The 21021-nt window shown below is 37.5% G+C and overlaps 1 protein-coding gene across 1 annotated transcript in view; it reads right to left on the bottom strand.

Annotated features, from left to right (window-relative positions):
- Nucleotides 1-15083, bottom strand: part of UCHL3 (ubiquitin C-terminal hydrolase L3) — a 70282-nt gene extending 55199 nt beyond the window's left edge. The window contains exons 1-3 of the mRNA XM_077158435.1: nucleotides 14775-15083; nucleotides 14538-14655; nucleotides 43-171 (exon numbers count right to left, since the gene is read on the bottom strand). Of these exons, the coding sequence (XP_077014550.1) occupies nucleotides 43-171; nucleotides 14538-14585 (177 nt within the window). The 5' untranslated portion in view covers nucleotides 14586-14655; nucleotides 14775-15083. The remainder of the gene's footprint in view (nucleotides 1-42; nucleotides 172-14537; nucleotides 14656-14774) is intronic.
- Between the last annotated feature and the right edge of the window lie 5938 nt (nucleotides 15084-21021).

Genomic DNA, 21021 nt, shown 5'->3' with positions numbered 1-21021 from the left:
TGTATTTATCAGAAACTTTATATCTTACTTAATAACAATTACCTTTTCTGTAATAGGGAAGAGAAGTAACACTGCACACACTGGTCTTGGAACCATGCTAAGGAGTTCAGGATCCATTCCATATACATCAACAAATTGCCAGTTAGGATGTAGCCCTAATTGTTTGAGAAACTGGTAAAAAGAAAAAAAAAGTACAGTGTTAACTGGTAAAAGAAAAACCAACATGGTGTTAAGAGAGAAATAATCAATACATATGTATCATGCACAAAATACATTAAAAGGGATACAAAGTACAAATATTATTTATGTTCAGGAAGAATAAAGTAAAGAAGACTTTCCAGGAATAGGGTGGGAAGACACAGCAAAACTTAAAATTAAAATTCATAAATCAAAACTTAAAATTCACAAAATGTTAGGCAGACCCCCTTTTCCAAAACCCATTACTTTGGGATTAAACCTAATATTAGGCCAGGATGCCAAAAAATACATACAAGTTGGCTTGATTGAAATATTAAATTCATTTTCAGCACTTGTTTTAAGAAGATGTATCTAAGTTCTAGTAAATAAAGGATTATTTTAGAAGATCAACTTAGTTTATCTTGCTTACCAAATATGATGTCTGGTGTAGAAATTAGATAGATAGAACAGATAATATAGATTGATCAATCAATAGATGATAGATTGATTGAAAGACATCAAGAGTTATATCAATGAGCAAAGAGTAATATAAAGCCAAAAATATACAAGTGACTTACAACACCAGAAAGTGTTTGATGCAGGAAATAAACTACATACTTCCTGACCTGTTGAAACCCATTTGACTTCAATACCTCTCTTATATCTGGCAAAACAATTTTAACAAAAGATTCATGGTGTTTTGGAACTTACGATTTCATAGGAGAATAAAATGTAGGACCTTAATTTATTATACAAAGAAAATATTTTAAATATATATAAAAGAGAATGCTGCCAATTCAACATTTCTTAATCAGTATCTATATTGAATAAAGTTGATGACACACACACACACACACACACACACACACAAAAAAAAGCATATGTGCCAGCTGGAAACTGTCTTGTACCCCAGAAAAGCAAGTTCTTTAATCCGCATTCAATATTGCTCCCACGGGGAAGTCTTGTGAAACGAGAAGAAAAAGCTAACAGATGTCGCCATGTGCCCTCCCACCTGAGAGAAAAATCCCAAACTTCACTGGCTCTTTCTATCTTTCTCTGGGTGCCTTAGTTTGGACATTTTCACAGCCTTAGAACTGTGAACTTGCAACTTAGTAAATTCCCTTTTTAAAAGTTGTTCTATTTCCAGTACTTTGTATTCTGGCAGCTTACAAACTAAAACACATATCATCTCTGTTCTAGTCTGCTAGCTGCTGGAATGCAATATACCAGAAATGGAATGGCTTTTAACAAGGGGAATTTAATGAGTTGCTAGTTTACAGTTCCAAGGCCGAGAAAATGTCCCAATTAAAACAAGTCTATAGAAACGTCCAATCTGAGGCATCCAGGGAAAGATACCTTGGTTCAAGAAGGCCAGTGAAGTTCAGGGTTTCTCTCTCAAATGAGAAGGCACATGGCGAACACAGTCAGGGCTTCTCTCTCAGCTGGAAGGGCACATGGCAAATACAGCGTCATCTGCTAACTTTCTCTCCCGGCTTCCTGTTTCATGAAGCTTCCCGGGAGGCATTTTCCTTCTTCCGCTCCAAAGGTCGCTGGCTGGTGGACGCTCCGCTTCGTGGTGCTACAGCATTCTCTGCTCTCTCTGAATCTCTATTCTCCAAAATATTTCCACTTTTACAGAACTCCAATAAACCAATCAAGATCCACCCAAATGGGTGGAGACATGTCGTCCCCTAATCCAGTTTAACAACCATTCTTGACTAACTCACATCACCTAGGGAGATGATCTCATTACAGTTTCAAACACACAGTATCGAATAGAGATTATTCTATCTGTATGAAATGGGATTTATATTAAAACATGGCTTTTCTTAGGGGGCATATATCCTTTCAAACCAGCACAATCACAAAAGAGATTTTAGCTAGCAGAAAAAAAAAAGAAGAAACAAAAATCATATTAAAAATACATCATTACTGCTAAACATCACTAACCTTCACGGAAATACAAAAGCACAAAAAGATACCGTTTCTCATGACACCCATGAGAATGGCTACTATTAAAAAAAATAGAAAATAAGTGTTAAGAGAGGATACAGAGAAATAGGAACACTCATTCATTGCTGGTGGCAATGTAAAATGGTGTAGCTGCTGTGGAAGACAGTTCAGTAGTTCCTCAGAAAGCTAAGCTACTAAACAACCTGGCACTCTCACTACTATGCATATACCCAAAAGAACTGAAAGCAGGGACTTGAACAGTTACCCACACACCTATATTCATAGCAGAATAATTCACAATTGCTAAAAGATGGAAACAACCCAAGTGTCAATCAACTAAAATATAGATAAATAAGATGTGATATATACACACACACACACACACACACACACAATGAAACATTATCCAGCTGTAAAAAGGAATGATGTCCTGACATATGTGACAACATGGATGAACCTTGACTTGTCGTGTGAAATAAGCCAGACACAAAAGGACAAATACTGTATGAGCTCACTGATTTGAAACAATTAGAATAAGCAAACTCAGAGAGTCAGAACCTAGATTATAGGTTACCAGGGTCACGGTGAGGATAGGGAATAGGAATTTAAAGCTTAAAATATACAGGGTTCTTATGTGGAAAGTTGGAAATGTTTTGACCATGGATGGTGGTGATGGTAACACAACACTGTGAACACACTTAACAGTACTGAAATATATACCTGAATGTGATTAATAGGGGAACTATTAGAGTGTATAAATGGCAATAGAATAAATTTTTAAAAATCCATGGAGTTACACTACACGGTGAACTCTAAAGTTAAACCATGGGTTTAAGCTAACAGTGCAATTATAAAAATGTGCTATCTCTCAATTGTAAGAAATGTTCCACGCCAATGCAATGTGATGGTGATAGGGTGGTGTATGGGGAGCCTGTATTTTCTGCACGATTAATCTATGAGGTCATAGCTTCTGTATAATATATATAGGAACAAAGGTTTAAAAAATTTTGTCATACCTTACCTCAAGAATATAATACAGTGTCTACTGTTCATACATTATTTGAAATTTAAAAATAAAAATAGGTGTCTTGAGTATTTATTCCTGAAAAACAATCACATCACATATACTTAGATCTTCAAATTAGGTCTTACTAAACCAATAGAAACCATGCCATGTTACATAAACAGTTTTATTCATCTCGCACACAATCTGGTTCTATAAGACAAGATCCTCCTGTTTAGAGGGCTACTTTCCATATCCCTCTATTTCTCTCACAGTAGAAGGGACTCGACTTATAACATCATTGGTCAAAAATAGTCTTAGGCATTTTCAGTAAGAAATTCACTGAATTAAAAACTCTCTTGGCAGAATATACTCAACATTATTTTCATATTAGTTTCATTCCTGTATCAAGTTACATGTACTACAACAGTCTGGAGCCATGAAGATCAATTGACTTCTCTACACTCTATCCATTCTTCATTTGATTCGTATTTATAATAGTTAAAACATATAAAATTTACTAAAGCACTCCAAACTTCTTCAGTTTTCTTTTACCATTTCCTCAAGAATCCTAGTCTATGCCCTTCTTAATATTCAATTCTTTCTAAAGATAAAAATGGTTAAAGTTGGCTGCAAAGTCAAGGAAAGGAACTCTGTCTTATCTTTTTAATCCCATTGCCTGGCATTGTACCTGGCAAGTCCACAAAGACACCCAAATAATATTCGTTGAACTGAGCTAAATATTAGATCTCCATTTTAAATAATCTAGCCATCTGTGCATCTACATATGTCAATTAGACCTCATTTATAATGAAGAACAAATATTTGGGTGTCTTTGTGCCAGGTTAAAGAGGTAGGAAAGATCCATCATCTAAAATCTGGCATTTGTTTAAACAATTCCCGATACCATCTACACAGGACTAACAGCCCTAAAAAGGCATACTCTCCAAGAAGAGCATCATCCACTGTAAATTTCTGTGAAGTAAACGGCCCTCATTGTATAACCAAAGTAATAAGCATAAAAAGTACCAAGATCCAAAGGTGCCAACTACAGTCACTAATTAATATCAAATTGAGGACATAGTGAATGATTAAATAATAAAGGCTTGAACCAGAATCGTACTTTTTCCTAACTGTGTACCCATATTACCAATCAAAGGAAATAGATAAAAAGAATTTCAATTCAATTCATATCTATTAAATATATTAGTTATACCCTCTGAATCCAGACTGCTCTAAGTCAGACTCACACTGGAAGTTATCATAAGAATAAAAATAATGAAAGCAGCAGTTAATAGTATCTGGCTCTAGAAGTGGGAAGAGGGTAGGAAAGAAAAACTTCAACTTTTACCTCTCATTCTTAAAAAATAAAAAAAGTCCAACTTTAATAATTTTAAAAAAGAACTGTGTTTAAAATTATTTGAAAATAGAGAAAGAACAAGGAAATTCTCTAAAATGTTACAAATTGGGTGACATGCATCCAACTTTTCATTTTTCAATATTTTTTAATGCATTACTTTTATAACAGCTATATGTAGTTCATAAGTTATAAATTTAAAGAACTGATAACATAAGTGCTTTATTTAGATTTATAAAACTGGAGATAAATTTAAGATAAGTTTTAAAACCATACCAAAAAAACCCAGAAACTCACAAAGAAAACTATTCTATGTATGCATTTGCAAAGCCATCTTTATACATTTAATTATTTGCATCCCATTTGCATCAAGCAGGCTAATGGGGTTTTTAAATCTTCTAATACCATTCTTTTCTAGTTTAAGTACTGGGTAATAAAGTAACATGAAAAATTCTGACTGATTAGTTTTCTGATTTTTTCACGACCAACAAAACTTCTAAAATGTTAGACAATAAAGAAAAATAATGAAAAAATTAGAATATGTAGCCATAAAAGATCCTCAGTCAACTTACCTTTTGTATTCTACAGCCCAATGGTAAATTTCTCCACTGGATAAAGAATATATAAAATTACCTGTAAATATTTTTTGAGACTACTACATGTCAGATAACATGCTAGAATCTCTACCATTCTTCACTTTATTTAATTTTTATTGCAACTGGCAAGGTAGTTTTTATTATATTGCTATTACCAATGAGAACTCTGAATCTGAGAGGTTAAGTGATTTTCCAAAGTAACACCACTAGAACTCACATCAGGCTAGATGCTGTGCAACCTACTGATTTTTCCAACCTCATTGCTCAGCACTTGGAGTATTATTTTTTTTTAACCTTGCTCCCTAAATTTCGCCACAATTGACCCTTCATTTCTCAAAGGGTCTATAACGATCTCTTCTCTCCAGGTTTTTGTACACAAACTAGACTCTACATCTGAAAAACTGTCAGCCCCCACTGGGGCTGAACCATGTCCCTCACAAAAGGCATATTTAGGTTCCAACTCCTTGCCTTGTGGTTGTCAACCCATTTGAAAATAGGGCCTTTGAAAATGTTTTCAGTTAAGTTGTGTCCAAACTGAATGAGAATCAACCGTCATACAATATAGCTAAAATTCACTGAATGAGAATCAACCGTCATCCAATATAGCTAAAATTCTTATAAGCAAAGGAAATTAAATACATAAAGGAAGCCATGGGGAACAGCCAGATGTCGGAAGTCAATCAAACTGAGGAAGGAAAGGAGACGGTACTGTCATATGCATTAACACAGGACAGAAAAGCCAAGGACCCAAGGATTGCTGGCAGCCAGCAATCTCAACAAGAAAGCATTGCCTTGCTGCTGCCTCAATTTTGGACTCTATTAGCCTCAAAACTATGAGCCAATAAATTCCCATTGCTAAAGCCAACTCACTGTATGATATTTGTTTTAACAGCCAGGAAACTAAAACAGTCCCTGCACCCAACACCGAGTTAACTTTTCCTCATTCTTCAGGAGATAATGTTAAAAAACAACAACAAAAAAAATGATTTTATTTTTTAAAAACAGGAAATAAAATACACTTTCTTTTCAAATTTGTTATAAAGCCACTTTCTCTGAGCTTTAATGGTTTGCTCAAGTCCGTTACATATTCTGCCCTATAAATAACTTAATAATGATTTGAATTATAAGGAAATTATACTTATCTAATAATAGCTTGATATTATTTCTAGTAAAAGTATAATAGTAGTCATTAATAGGTGCAGAACTAGGAGAATAAATAGTTAAATATGAAAATGACAGCTTTTTAAAGTCTGGAAACTAGCAAAATGAATTTTAACAGATTTAATAAAAATAAAACAAATAAAAAATGAAATTTAATTAAATGGGGAAAATGACATTTTATGTAGGCATTGAAAAAAAGAATGAGCTTCAGAAAGGGGAGAAATTTTGAAAATCATGTATCTGGTAAGGATTTACTACCAAGAAAAAGGAACTAATATATCAACAACAAAAAAGATTAAAAAAAATAAAAGTTAAAAAGGGCAGTGCAACATTATTGGCTCAGTGTCAGAATTCTCATCTGCCATGCCGGGTTTGATTCCCAGAGTCTGCCATGCCAAAAAAGAAAATAATAAATAAAAAATGGGCAAAGGCCAATTCAACAGGTGAACTCACTGCCCTCTACCCAATGTGAGACATGACTCCCAGGGGTGTAAATCTCCCTGGCAATGCGGGACAGAACTTCTAGAGATGAGCGTGTACAAATGGCCAACAAGCACATGAAAAGATGCTCAACATCTTTTGCCATTAGGGAAATTCAAGTCAAAACTACAATGCTATTTCTTTTTAATGCTATGCTAGCCTACTTCAAAAGAAGTATCATTCAAAACAATGTTGTAATAATCCACTGTACTCGGTACAGATTATTTCATGTGGAAAATGATATCAGTTTGGGAGTCATATTTTATGATTCACAATGACAAACAGAAACAGGAACAAAGGAAGGTAACCAAGAATGATAAGGTTTTGGAAGACATCACAGCTGGAGAATCTGAACATATGCAGAGAGGACTTAAACTTATGGTCATTGTCCCCAGATATGTGTAATAACATCACTGAAGAGTGATTAGATTTACTCTGTATGGATTCAATAGGAGGACTGACAGACAACTCAAGAAAGTCACAGGAAAGCAGATTTTATCTCTATAAAAATACAACTCTTATAATATTATGTATTTACTCATTAGCTTAATAAAAAAATAAATTATTCATGACCACTTTAAACACAATTTTGACAGAGGATTTCCTTAAGCAGAAAACAGCTAGATATAATCTATTCATTCTTTCAATAAACAGTTGAGTGCCCCCTATAGGCCCAGGTACCATCCTTGAAACCGCAATATCCCTTGTCTCATGGAACTTACATTCTAGTGGTAGAATACATGTGATAAACAAATAAACACATAAATAAACAAGATTATTTCACAGTGATAAATACTATGAAGAAAATAAAACAAGACAATGACAGCACAGGTTTGGAAAGATACCTCAGCTAAGTAGTCAAGTAAAGAAAGACTCACGAGGAGGTGACTTTCAGTTGAGCCATAAATAACAAGAAGGCAGCAGCCATGAAACAACCCGGAACAGAATGACTCAGGCAAAGGATGAGCAAGTACAAAGACTATGAAGCAGGAACAGCTTTGGTATTTGAAGACTGCACCACAGCATGAGTGGGACACAGGTCGGGGGAGTCAGAGACATGGACCCATAGTAAGGCCCATAGTAAGTAGCTTGAATTCTCTTCCAAAGACAAGCAATGGAAGACAGATTAGATGGTGTTCTAGTTTGCTGGCTGCCAGAATGCAACACACCAGAGACGGATTGGCTTTTAATAAAAGGGGATTTATTTTGTTGGTTCTTCAGAGGAAAGGCAGCTAACTTTCCACTGAGGTTCTTTCTTATGTGGAAGGCACAGGATGGTCTCTGCTGGCCTTCTCTCCAGGCCCCTGGGTTCCAACAACTTTCCCCGGGGTGAATTCTTTCTGCATCTCCAAAGGCCTGGGCTGAGCTGCGAGTGCTGAGATGAGGAATGCCGAGCTGCTAGCAGTGCTACGTTGCAATCTCCCATTTAAGCACCAGCCAATTAAGTCAAACGTCACTCAATGCAGCAGACACGCCTCCTAGCTGACTGCAGATGTAATTGGCAACAGATGAGGTTCACGCACCATTGGCTTACGTCTGCAGCAACAAGACTAGGTATGCTCACCTGGCCAAGTTAACAACTGAATCTAACTAACACAGATGGATAAATTAAAAATACTTAATTCTTTAGCTGGAAAATGCTTAGTATAGTTCTCAGTAGCTTAAAAAACTGTTTGGTATAATCACTTTACTCAAGCAGTCAAATTATGTTAAGTATAAAAAGCCCTTGTTGAGGGTGGGTCAAAGTGGCTCAGCAGGCAGAGTTCTCACCTGCCATGCCAGAGACCCACATTCATTACAAGGTGCCTGCCCGTGCAAAAGAGAAAGCCCTTGTTGAAACAGTTTGCTATTGGTCTAATTTTAATGAAAAGCCTACTTTTTGTCCCTCATAACCTTCCCTTGTTCTGCTTGTAGGAATGAAACATGATATGAACTAATATCAGTAACTTCTACCTCTTGAAGGACAAGATCAAAAGCTTGATTGGTTCACAAAGAAAGAATATGCTAACCAAACAAAATGAAGCAAGTAACTGCTACTTAATTTTAATGAATCTTGTGACTTTTACTTAGTTTTTAATTTTTTTTCTGCTTTCTTCTAGAACTTTGCCATGTCTTTGTCTGTCTGGGATTGTAAAAACAGACAATAAATTCACCTTCTCACCAAAATAAAGAGACTAGTTTCTCTATTAGATGCGGGATCAGGTGGGCCCGACTATTTAAGACCACTTAAATAGTGGTCTGGTGGTACAAGACCACTAGAGTGCTGTAAGCAGAGGAGTCACAAAATGTGATTTGCGTTTTTATAAGACCATTTTGGGCACATACAGAGAACAAATTTTAGGAAGGCAAAAGGAGAAGTATAAAAACTAGTTAGGAGGCTACCGCAGCTGTCCAAGGTAAAGATGATAGTGGCTTGAGCTCTGGTAGTTGAAATGGAGAAAATGACCAGATTTGAGATATAATTTGAAGGAAGAGTCTATAAGAGTTGGAGTAAAATTGGATCTAAGGAGCAAGGGAAAGAAAAGAATTTTTTAAATAGCAACATTCATGGAGTACATACTCCCACATAGGAACTTATTTAATCCTTACAACAATTTTATGACTTTGGAGAGATTATTAGAAATGAAGAAAGTTGGGCACAAAAAGATTAGGATCATGGTCTCAGAGCTGGCAGATGAGAGAGCAGAAACTACGCTCTATTTAAGCCTTACAACAGCAGAGACTATGCTCTATGTCAAAATACAGCCTCTCCAAAACAGAATAGTGGGGAAAAGAGTCAATGACACTGACTTGAGCTCTGGATAGATGGTGGTGTCCTTGGAAGACTGAAGAAAAATGGGTTTGTGGGAGAAGTGAGGGGACATAGATCCAGATTTCTGGTTTGTCCATATTAGGTTTGAGGTATCTATAAGACAGCCAGAGAGAAATGTTAAAGAGGTAGTTGAATACATAGGTTTCCAATTACGTAGAGAAGTCAAGGCATAAAAAATGTGGAGATCAAACATATGACAATTGATGGTATTAAAGTTATATAACAGAAAACAACACTAGAGAGAGAATGCCAATAGCAAAGATTAGGAATAAGCTTTGGGAACCTCCTCAAAAGTTATAAAGGAATGATCTACAAAGGAGAATTTAGGAAGCAGACAGGAAAGGTGGAGGGAAAGCAGAAATATCACAGAAACTAAGAAAAGACAGTGTTTCAAGAAGAATGGAACGGGCTACTCTACCAAATGCTCCTGAGAGGTCAATAAATATCGTGACAAAAAGGTGACCACTGGATTTGGCAAAATAGAGATCATTAGCAAACTTGATAAGAGCAGTGGTTGTGGAATGGTGGGATAAAAGCAAACTAGACAGGAATGAAGAAAAGCTAGACAGGAGTGAATTCATCCAGATAGGGGTAAAATCAGGAGAGACTGAGAGATGGGGAAGTAGGGACCGCAGCTATGGACAATCTTTGTGTAAAGTTTACAAACAAAGGAAGCAAAGAGGAGGTAAAGGTACAGGGGGACAGGGTTACAAAGGTGTTTTTCTTAAGATGGGATCCACATATTTGCATGTTTATAATAATAATCCAGCAGATCACAGATAATTATTTTTCCAATTCTAAGCATTCAGTTGAAATAAAGTAGCTATGTTAAAGTGAATTTATGTTCCTTTGGATAATGTGCTAGAAAATACTTTGCCTCAACTCTGAAATATTTTCTCCAACTAATTATGGTGCTGTGCTTTGAAATCTATATCTTTTTTGTATATATGTTATTTTCACAAAAAAAAAGAAAAAAAGTCTATTGTGATGATAAAAAAGTATTTACGCCCTCTAGCCTCCTATATTCTGGAGCAGCTAGAAGGAAAAAATATGAGAGGATCGTATGGTAGCCCATGACAAATTCTGGGATCTGTCCTGTAACTACTTTTGAAGAGTGCTTTGAAAGCTATTGCTTTTTTATTTCTTTGCTTTGTATATATGTTATACTATACAATAAAAAGGTTAAAAAATACTTTGCCTCTTCAATAAAATCATAATTAATAATATTTTAAGGGTTTCTATATAAAAAATAATTGTATCTAAAACATAACAGTATTTTAAATAGTGTTTCTATGCTATACTCAAATCACAAAAAACAATCAAGATGAAAATCTAATATGGTCACAAGAAGTAAATCACTTTTTAAAGTTATAAATCTTGATGCTAAATTATTTATAATTGTCCATCAGCTGTAAGATGCTTTTACTCCTCTAAATACATATATACCACTACATGAGGCAGAACTTAAAATTTTTAAATAATTTTTCCACCAGTAAAATGATTTTATTCTACATATCAGCTATCTGTAGCACGACAAAGTATTCTCAGGAGTTGAGCGCCTACTAACTAACAAGAGAAATCATTGCTTACCACATCTACTGAGACAGATTAATGTCTAACAATCAATGATCAGTATAGAGTCGACATATGCTGACCATTCTAATACAACGCTAGCCATCACTAGAGTATAAAACAGTATTTGCTCAAAGAATACAATAATAACACATACAACTCTCAGATGGTGACAGTCAAGATCAGGTAAAAGGCCTATAATTCCATTAAGTTGAGGAAGTAAGACAGGATGGGGGTAGATATTGTACTCGGGATTTATCTGTGTTTTAATTTATTAATTCTCCAAATTTTAAATTAGTTAATCTCCATGTTTTATTCTTGGTTCTGCCACTAGTACACAGAGAATAAACAAAGGACCTCAAAAATATTGGTTAAAACTAATCACTTCTTAGACACTCTTGAGCCTTTTAAAAGTACATTACTGGGTGCACGGGTAGGTCAGTGGTTAGAATGCCCGCCTTTCATGCGGAACACCCGGGTTCGATTTCCAGACCACGCATCCAAAAAAAACCAAAAGTACACTACTTCTTTAATAAAAAATTTAAAATAAATTCAACCACCACCAAAGTATACCATCAAAGAACAGAATCAGGTACCAACTAACATCTTTTCTGTCGCCTCAGAGGGGCTTTCTGTCACCATCCAACCTACTAGGTTTTCCCTACTGGTCTCCATCACAGCACTCAGTTTATTTTTTTCATTGTACGTATAACAATTGCTAATCAGTTGTTTACCTATTCATTGTCTGTCTTTCCCCACTGGATGGAAAAGCAGAAAATCATGTGTTTTGATCACCAATGTATAACTATTTACTGTTCAGAATTAGGGTACTATATATAAGAGGTACTCAAAAATATTATTTAATTAATGTGAATGACTAAATGTGCTTTTATAATCTATCAAGATCACCCGGGGACAAGATCCAATGGCAGCCAAATCACAGAAAATAATTTTCCAGTTATACAGGCTTATAGCTCATTAAAACAAATAACAATATCATCTAAAAATAGCTTTGTTCTTTAGTCTGTTGATATGATGAATTACATTAATTGATTTTTGAATGGTGAACCAGCCTTGCAACACCAGGATAAATGCATTCCAATACCAAGATAAACTACTTTTATATACTGCAGGATTCTATTTGTTAATATTGAGGATATTTACTGTCTGCAGTTTTTCTTATAATGCCCTTGTCTGGTTTTGGTACCAGGGTAAACTGGTCTCATAAAATGAGTTGTATAATTCTATATTCTGGAAGAGTTTGTGTGGAATTAGTATTATTTCTTCCTTAAATGATGATCTAAGAGAGACAGAAAAATGCATTTAAGAAAATTCAACACTGATTCATTTTTTAAAAAATTCAGTAAAGTGGAAAAAGAAGGGAATTTCCTTAGCCTGATAAAGAACATCTACCAAAAATCTACAGCTAACATCATACTTAATGGTGAAAGAACAAATGTTTTCCCTGAAAGATCAGGAACAAGACAAGGATTTCCTCTCTCATCCCTCCTATTCAACCTTGTACTGAAAACCTAACCACTGCAATAAAGTAAGAAAGAGAAATAAAAAGCAAATTGGAAAGGACAAAATAAAACTGTCCATCTACAGACAACATGTTGTCTATAGAGAAAATCAACAGAATGTTAAAAAGGAAAACGGCCATGAGAAGTAATAAGTAAATCTAGCAAGTAGCAGAAAACAAAGTCAATATATAAAAATCAACCGTATTTATATATAGCAATGAACAATTAGAAATTGAAATTTAAAAAATAGTACCATTTATAGTAACACCAAAAATCATCAAATACTTAGGTATAAATCTAATAAAATATGTGTAAGATCTGTATGCTGAAATGCTGAAACCACAAAACACTGATGAAAGAAATCAAAGGGGACTTAATGGAGAGAAGTACTATGTTCATGGACTGCAAGACAATATCAAGATGTCAATTCTCCCCAAAGTATATCTACAGATTCAATGTGCTCACCATCAAAATCACAGCAGGATTTTTATAGAAATTGACAAGCTGATTCTAAAATTCATCTGAAAAGATAATAGAATAGCCTAAACAATTTTGTTTTTGAAGAACAAAGTTGGAGGATTCATACTATTTGATTTCAAGACTTGGCATAAAACTACAGTAAACAAAACAGTATGGTACTGGCAAAACAGACACACAGATCAAAAAAACAGAACAGGGTCCAGAAATAGACTCCCAGATATATGGTCAACTGAGTTTTCATAAAGATCTAATAGTAGTTTAGGATTAGATCTGAATGAAATAAGCTTATGCCCTATGGCACTAAATCAGAAATTGTAAATACTGATTTACAATCTGAACAATCTGAAGATTTCTCTCTCTTGACAAACGGAACAAAATGTGTTAAGGAATAAAAGAACATGAATTTCAAAGCAAGAAAAACAAAAGAAAATTAACGTGATAAGAAAGGGTGCCATAAGAATAACATGAAAGATACAGGTTGGATTTTAAGTTTTTTACAGTTCTAGACCACTAAAGTGATATGAGTTAGAAGAAACACAGTCATTTCAAAAACATTCAGAAAAGCTGAATAAGAAGGTAAAGAGTATGCTGCTACCATTAAGATAAGGCATTTCTACTTACATTCTTTATATAAGGAATTTGCTACAAGCTTTGAGAACCAAATTTAATTTTTTAAGTATCCGATGAATTTTTATTCCTTCGTGAGAAGGAAGATCACCGGGCAAGGGGAAGGTAAGTACATCGTATGATATGCTAAGGGGGTAGTAAAAAGTAAAGGAGCTGTTTAGAATGGAAAACAAGAAAAGACAAGACCCACCTGGGCAAGTCAAAAGTTTATACCTGGGAGCACTTATTGTTCCTTTAATAGAGTGACTGGGAAATGTACCCTCATTTCCTCCCCAAAGCCCACTGTCTAATGCTCAACTTAAGGGTTGTAAGTGGCACAGAATGGCGTGGAAACTATCACACTGTGCTTTCTAAAGTATAAATCAACTAAAGTTCCAATTTTAAAAGACTGGGAGGGAAAGGGGGCGTGGCAGGTAAGAGAAGTGACTTGATGGGACAAGAGAAGATGATTGGAAGATGATTTCATAGTGCAGGTGGTGGATGAAATTACAAGGACTGAGTGGGCGAGTTTACAAAGCTTGGAGTCAGGAAGTGTAGGCAAATTAGTCATCCAGAAGGTAGAGGGTAAGGAAAAATATGGAATCTGCATCAGCAAGAGGCACAATCAAGAGGGAAGAGGAACAGGAATTAGGTTGAACATTCCTCAAGTCTCTGATCCCGAGGTCCCAGGAAACTGGGATGACAGCGAAATGGGACCAAAGGAGGGGCTGAGGAGGCTGGGAGCATCTTCAGGAGCCCAGGTGGGAAGCCGTAAAAGAGGAGGACCCGCCAGAAACAGAACAAGAGGAGCCCTTACGGAATTAAACTTCGGACACTTAAGAAGCGTGGAGATGTAGGCGGACATAAGCTGACCCAGCAGGCAGAAAGGACTCCGAGTCCCAAGCGATAGACACCTCACTCACCTGGTTGGTGACCTGAAAATGAAACAGAGAACACAATTTAGAGACACACTGCGCTGGTGGGACTGCAGTAGCAGCCCGGCTCCCTACGTCCCAAGCCCGCGGCTCCAGTCCCTGACCCGAATTGCGCTCACCTCAGGATTAGCCTCCAGCGGCAGCCAGCGCTGACCTTCCATGGCCGCCCGGTCCAGCCCCTCTCCAACTCTGACAGCCGCCGCCGTCGCAACCGCAGCTTCCGCCCCCGCGCGCCTTGACCCGGCACCGTCCAACCCACAAGCCCGGAGGGGTAACGAAGGACAAAGAAAAGCTTGACAACCCTCTAGTCTCTTCCTTGCTCCCTGCCCAGTCACATTTCAAGCGTTAGATTTTACACCAAAATACGGTGGAGGAAGAACAGAATAGGAGTCACCACTCTAACGCCGGAAGTAAGAGCCTCTGAATCCGAGGTCTACACCCCTCACGTTTGGATTCTCCTTATCCAAGCCGAGACCCAGGGTCTACGCATGCGCTATGCGCTGGCGTGGGACCGCGTGCTCACCTCCACCCTCCCATTCTTGCGGCGTCAGCCGAAGGCGCTAGGGGGCGTGCAGCAGAATCTCGTCCTGCGAGGGAGAGGCGGGGCGGTCAGGGTCGCTGCCCTCGCTCAGGCAGCAAGGCTAGGGGAAGCGGAGGAAGGAGTTTTATTCCAAGTCACTCTTTTGTCAGTATGCAGAAGTGATGTGTTGACGTTTGTTTTTACTGGGGTGCATTTCTAGATGTCTACCTAGTTCGGTTTGCCCAAAAATGTCGATTGCTTACTATAAATCAAACTTTGCTATGCGTTGAGGACGCAAAGCGGAGATCGCAGTAGAGTTGTGCAAAAGAACGGAGAATCACAATAAAGTCTGATAGTGTGCAATAGCGGTAAGTATGAGGTGTGTTAGAACTATCTAGGCGTGTAGGTAAAGGAGGAAGAGCGTGTTCCAGAAGGCGTCCTGAAGAAGGTAGATACCTATAGTGAACCCTGAGAGAAGGTAGAAGATAATCAGGGAGAGAGGAGGATGTTTTAAAAAAAAAAAAAAAAGTGTGCATTGTGATTGCAGAGACTTCAAGAGCGAAGGCCAGTGATTAGATACTAGAGAAATAAACAGGAGCAACTGGGTGAAGTGCTTCATCTTGAAAACGGTAGGGAACCACTGAAGGATTTTAGGCAGGATTTTCATATTTCACCTCCACCTGACTGTAACTTGCATGAGGCCCAGAACCAGTGTCTTGTCTGCCCCTCCTCCTCCTTATCCTTTTTCGCATTGTTTCTCCATGGCCTAACCAGTGCCTGACATATACTAGGTGCTCAATAAATATTTGAGGAATAAATGGCATAATCAGATGTACAAAAACAAAATTTGGCAGTAATGTGAAAAATTGACAGGAAAGAAACTATGAGAGACTTCATTAAGGTACTGGCCATGGAGAATGAGAAGCTGGCACAGATTAAAGACATTGTTTTAAGGACGAACCCCTTTGGTGAGTCATTGCTGACTCCAGGCATTTGACTTAAGGAACTGGGCACATATTTCTACTCTGTACCCAAAAGAGAGAATTTAGAGAGAGGAACAGTTAGGAAGTGGGCAAAGAAAAATTTTTATTAAGCTGAGCTTGCCTTTCTTATGAAAATTCCAACTCTCCTATCCATGTACTGCTGGATACTGTTCTTTGACTTTGGAAGGAGTTCTGATCTCTTGAATCCTCTTTCTCTTTATCTAGTGGCTTCCTTTTCCACTTTTTATACCCAACAGTTAAACATGCTTCTGCCAAATTCTTCAGTTACCTTGCACTTAAAGTTTTGAGGGATATTGCCAAATTGCATTCAAACTTACACTCCCACAGAGGGCCCATTTGACAGCACTTTATGCAGTAAAAGGTATTTTAATGTGTCAGAAAAAATAATTTTAATGTGTACATCCTACACACACATACTGCCTTATACGCTTATGTAATACTGATAATTTACTGTTTGGGGGGAGGGGTAACCTTGGGAAATGCACGTAAGATTTGGAAGACTTGATACAACCAAATTGGTCTGTGTGAGAAAAGAGAAAATAAGATAAGAGGGAAAATATCCAGGAAGTGAGCATGGAACTTGGGGAGATTTAGATGCTGCATGAAGAAAGTTCTGGAAAGAACATCTAATAAGGGAGACCCCGTGGCTGGATACCCAAAAACGAAAACATCTTTTTAAAACTCCCCCATGAAATTATCCTGCTAGGTTTGGTAAAGCTGCAGGAACAAGTGCCAGAAGCAACCTGACTTCTTTGCATGAGTGCCTTTCAATGGCACTCTGTTGAGTTCCAGACATGTACCTCTACCCTTTTATACATACTGCAGCAGCTTTGGCTCCTGACTGGAACCAAGCATGCAAGAGTCTAGTCATTTTAAAGAGTAGTTTTTTCCCCTGACTTCAAACTCACTATAATACAGTAATCAAAACAGTGTAGAACTGGTATAAGGATAAGAACATAGACCAAGTACAATTGAGAATCCAGAGATAAACTCTCATACATCTATAGCCAGTTGATTTTTTTTTGTTTTGTTTCTTGTTTTTTTATTTAAGAAAACAAACAATACACCTAGAACATCCAAGTATGCATATCTTAGTTAGCGTAACGATAGGCATATTTAAGTAAACTATCCATATAATCATTGTAAAAATCTGTGTTTGCGCAGTAAGTTTCATAAACCAATTTAAAATTAAGGCAACAAGAAACAAATCTATAAATTCAGATAGCAAAGTTTTTAAATTCTAAGTATTAAGCACTAACTTAGATACCATTTAATCAGCCATCAAACTGTGAATGTTCTCAAAATATCAATTAGAAAGTTCTTACAAATATTACATTGCTTTAGTAATGATCTATGTTATTTCAGGAAAATATGAAGGCAAATATTTTTACAATTAATATATGAAAATCTTAACCATCTAAAATGGATATCTTAGCTTATCATAGGCATATTTAAAAAATAATCTAAGTAATCATTGTAAAACCTGTTAGTACAATGTTTCACAAACCAATTTAAAATTAAAGCAAGGAAGGAAAAAAATCTATAGATACAGATATCAGAGTTTCTTAAATTCTAAATATTAAACACTATCTTAAATACCGTTTGATTAGCTATCAAAACTGTGTGGTATATTCTCAAAATATCAAGTAAAAAAATTATTACAAATATCATCTTTACTATAATAGTGAGCTATGTTACTGAATGCTTTCAAATTTTTATTTTAGGAATTTGTTTAATATTACTATAGCTGCCTATAGTTTTTGTGGGTTTTTTTTTTACCTTTTTTGTTGTAAAATATAACATATACACACAAAGAAAAGAAAGAAAATAACCAATAATTTTCAAAGCACACTTCAACAAGCAACTACAGAATAGGTCACAGAGTTTGTCATGGGCTACCATGCCCTCATCTCAGATTTTTCATTCTAGCGGGCAGCTTTGTCAGAGTTATAATAAAGGAATCATGTAGTATCTGTCTTTTTGTGTCTGACTTATTTCACTCAGCAGTATATTCTCAAGGTTCATCCATGTTATCATATGTTTTGGGATGTCATTTTGTCGAAATGCTGCATCATATTCCACTGTAAGTATGCACCATTTTGTTATTCCACTCGTCTGTTGATGGGCACCTGGGTTGTTTCCTTCTCTTGGCAATTGTGAATAGTGCTGCTATGAACATCGGTGTGCAAATGTGTGTTCGTGTCACTGCCCTCAACTCTTCTGGGTATATACTGAGTACTGGTATTGCTGGGTTATAGGGCAACTGTATTAGTTAGGGTTCTCTAGATAAACAGAATCAACAGGGAACACTCACAAATATAAAATTTATAAAAGTGTCTCATGCGACCGCGGGAACGCAAACTCCAAAATCTGCAGGGCAGGCTGTGAAGCCAATGACTCCTATGGAGGGTCTGGATGAACTCCACAGGAGAAACTTGCCAGCTAAAGCAGGAATAGAGCTTGTCTCTTCTAAATCCTCCTTAAAAGGCTTCCCGTGATGAGATTAAGCATCACCCATTGCAGAAGACACTCCCCTTTGGCTGATTACAAATGGAATCAGCTGTGGATGCAGCTGACGTGATCATGATCTAATATATATATCACCTTAAACCATACCCAATTTCCAATTAAAAACAATAAACATACATTTTTTCTTTTACCTGACAATTCTCAACTGTCCTGCATATAACTGGAAACACATTAAATCTCTCCAGAATAGGGTGCAAATCCTTGAGCAACATTCATTCTTAAACTTGATATCTTACAACTTAAATAGTATAACATGAACAAAACAGCATTACAGTCCTTGTTTCTGTAACTGATCATGTGGTCAAAGTTCATATTTACACTAACTTCTTCTGCTACCCATTCCATGTTCCCTTTACCCTCAGCAAGCACTTCAGCTGGCTGTGGTTCTTTGCCTGGTGGGGTGACCCAAACCTTCATTCCTGAAGTTTCAGAGCCATTGTTAGTCCTGTCTGGATTGCATTGTTGCAGTTTTCCATTGATTTTAATCCCAGGGCACGGTAGTACTAAAAGATGCCCTAGGGGATCTCCTATATTCCAAGAAAACTCTTCTTTACCTCCATTATGTAGTTGCAGTCCTACTTCCTCCTGATAGTCAGGGTCAGTTACCCGAGACAATAATGTAATCCCCTTCTTGGCTTGTTGATCCAGTGGCATAAGTAGCCCAAAGTGACAAGGTGGCAGTCTTAACTTCCAGTTCAGTGGAATCGTTGTTTCTCCTGGAGGAAGCACTCCCCAGTTTGGAACTAAAACCTGTAGCCCAGCAGAGCTCAGAGTCACAGGGACAGGAAGCAAAAATTTTCCTAGTGGATCACTTGGGGTAATAGTGAGTGGCACTACTCCCATTTCCACCCCTTGGTTCCTGGACCCATGGATCTTGGCTATGGGAGAAAGAGCACCATACAGTGGACACTGAGTCAGAGCATATACAGCTTCCTGGAGAACATTACCCCAGCCTTTCAAGGTATTGCCACCTTGTTGGCACTGTAATTGAGTTTTCAAATGCCATTCCACCGCTCTATCAATCCAGCTGCTCCTGGATGATGGAGAACATGGTAAGACCAGAGAATTCTGTGAGCATGTGCCCATTCTGGTACTTCATTTGCTGTGAAGTGTGTTCCTTGATCAGAAGCAATGCTATGTGGAGTACCATGATGATGGATAAGGTATTCTGTAAACCCACGGATGGTAGTTTTGGCAGAAGCATTGCGTGCAGGGAAACCAAACCCATATCCAGAGTATGTGTCTATTCCGGTAAGAATAAATCGCTGCCCCTTCCATGAAGGGAGTGGTCCAATATAATCAACCTGCCACCATGTAGCCGGCTGGTCACCTTGGGGAATGGTGCCAAATCGGGGACTGAGTGTGGGTCTCTGCTGCTGACAGATTGGGCACTCAGTAGTGGCTGTAGCCAGGTCAGCCTTGGTGAGTGGAAATCCATGTTGCTGAGCCCATGCATAACCTCCATCCCTACCACCATGATCACTTTGTTCATGAACCCATTGGGCAATGACAGGAGTTGCTGGGGAAAGAGGCTGACTGGTATCCACAGAACGGGTCATCTTATCCACTTGATTATTAAAATCTTCCTCTGCTGAAGTCACCCTCTGGTGTGCATTCACATGGGACACAAATATCTTCATGTTTTTAGCCCACTCAGAAAGATCTATCCACATACTTCTTCCCCAGACCTCTTTGTCACCAATTTTCCAATTATGGTCTTTCCAAGTCCCTGACCATCCAGCCAAACCATTAGCAACAGCCCACGAGTTGGTATACAAACGCGCCTCTGGCCAGTTCTCCTTCCAAGCAAAATGAACAACCAGGTGCACTCCTCGAAGTTCTGCCCACTGGGAGGATTTCCCCTCACCATTGTCCTTCAAGGACACCCCAGAAAGGGGTTGTAATGCTGCAGCTGTCCACTTTCAGGTGGTACCTGCATATCATGCTGAACCATCTGTAAACCAGGCCCGAGTTTTCTCTTCCTCAGTAAATTCACTGTAAGGAACTCCCCAAGAGGTCACAGCTCTGGTCTGGGAAAGAGAAGGTAATGTGGCAGGAGTGGAGACCATGGGCATTTTGGCCACTTCTTCATGTAACTTCCTTGTGATTTCAGGACCTGCTCTGGTTCTATCTTGTATGTACCATTTCCATTTTTCAGGGTCTCACTCCTTTCCAATCAATGCCCTCACTTTAATGGCAGACACCATGCAAGATTGAGATTTCGGCTTATGTTGTAAAGTTGCTACTCTAACAATAAGATTCTGAGTCTGATTTTCAGAAATCTCAAGTCTACGGCTACAGAAAATAAGATTT

Source organism: Tamandua tetradactyla, chromosome 4 (genome assembly GCF_023851605.1).
Source record: "Tamandua tetradactyla isolate mTamTet1 chromosome 4, mTamTet1.pri, whole genome shotgun sequence".
Lineage (NCBI taxonomy): Eukaryota > Metazoa > Chordata > Mammalia > Pilosa > Myrmecophagidae > Tamandua > Tamandua tetradactyla.
Note: the sequence above shows the minus strand (reverse complement) of the source record. Positions and strands in the feature narration are given on the sequence as shown.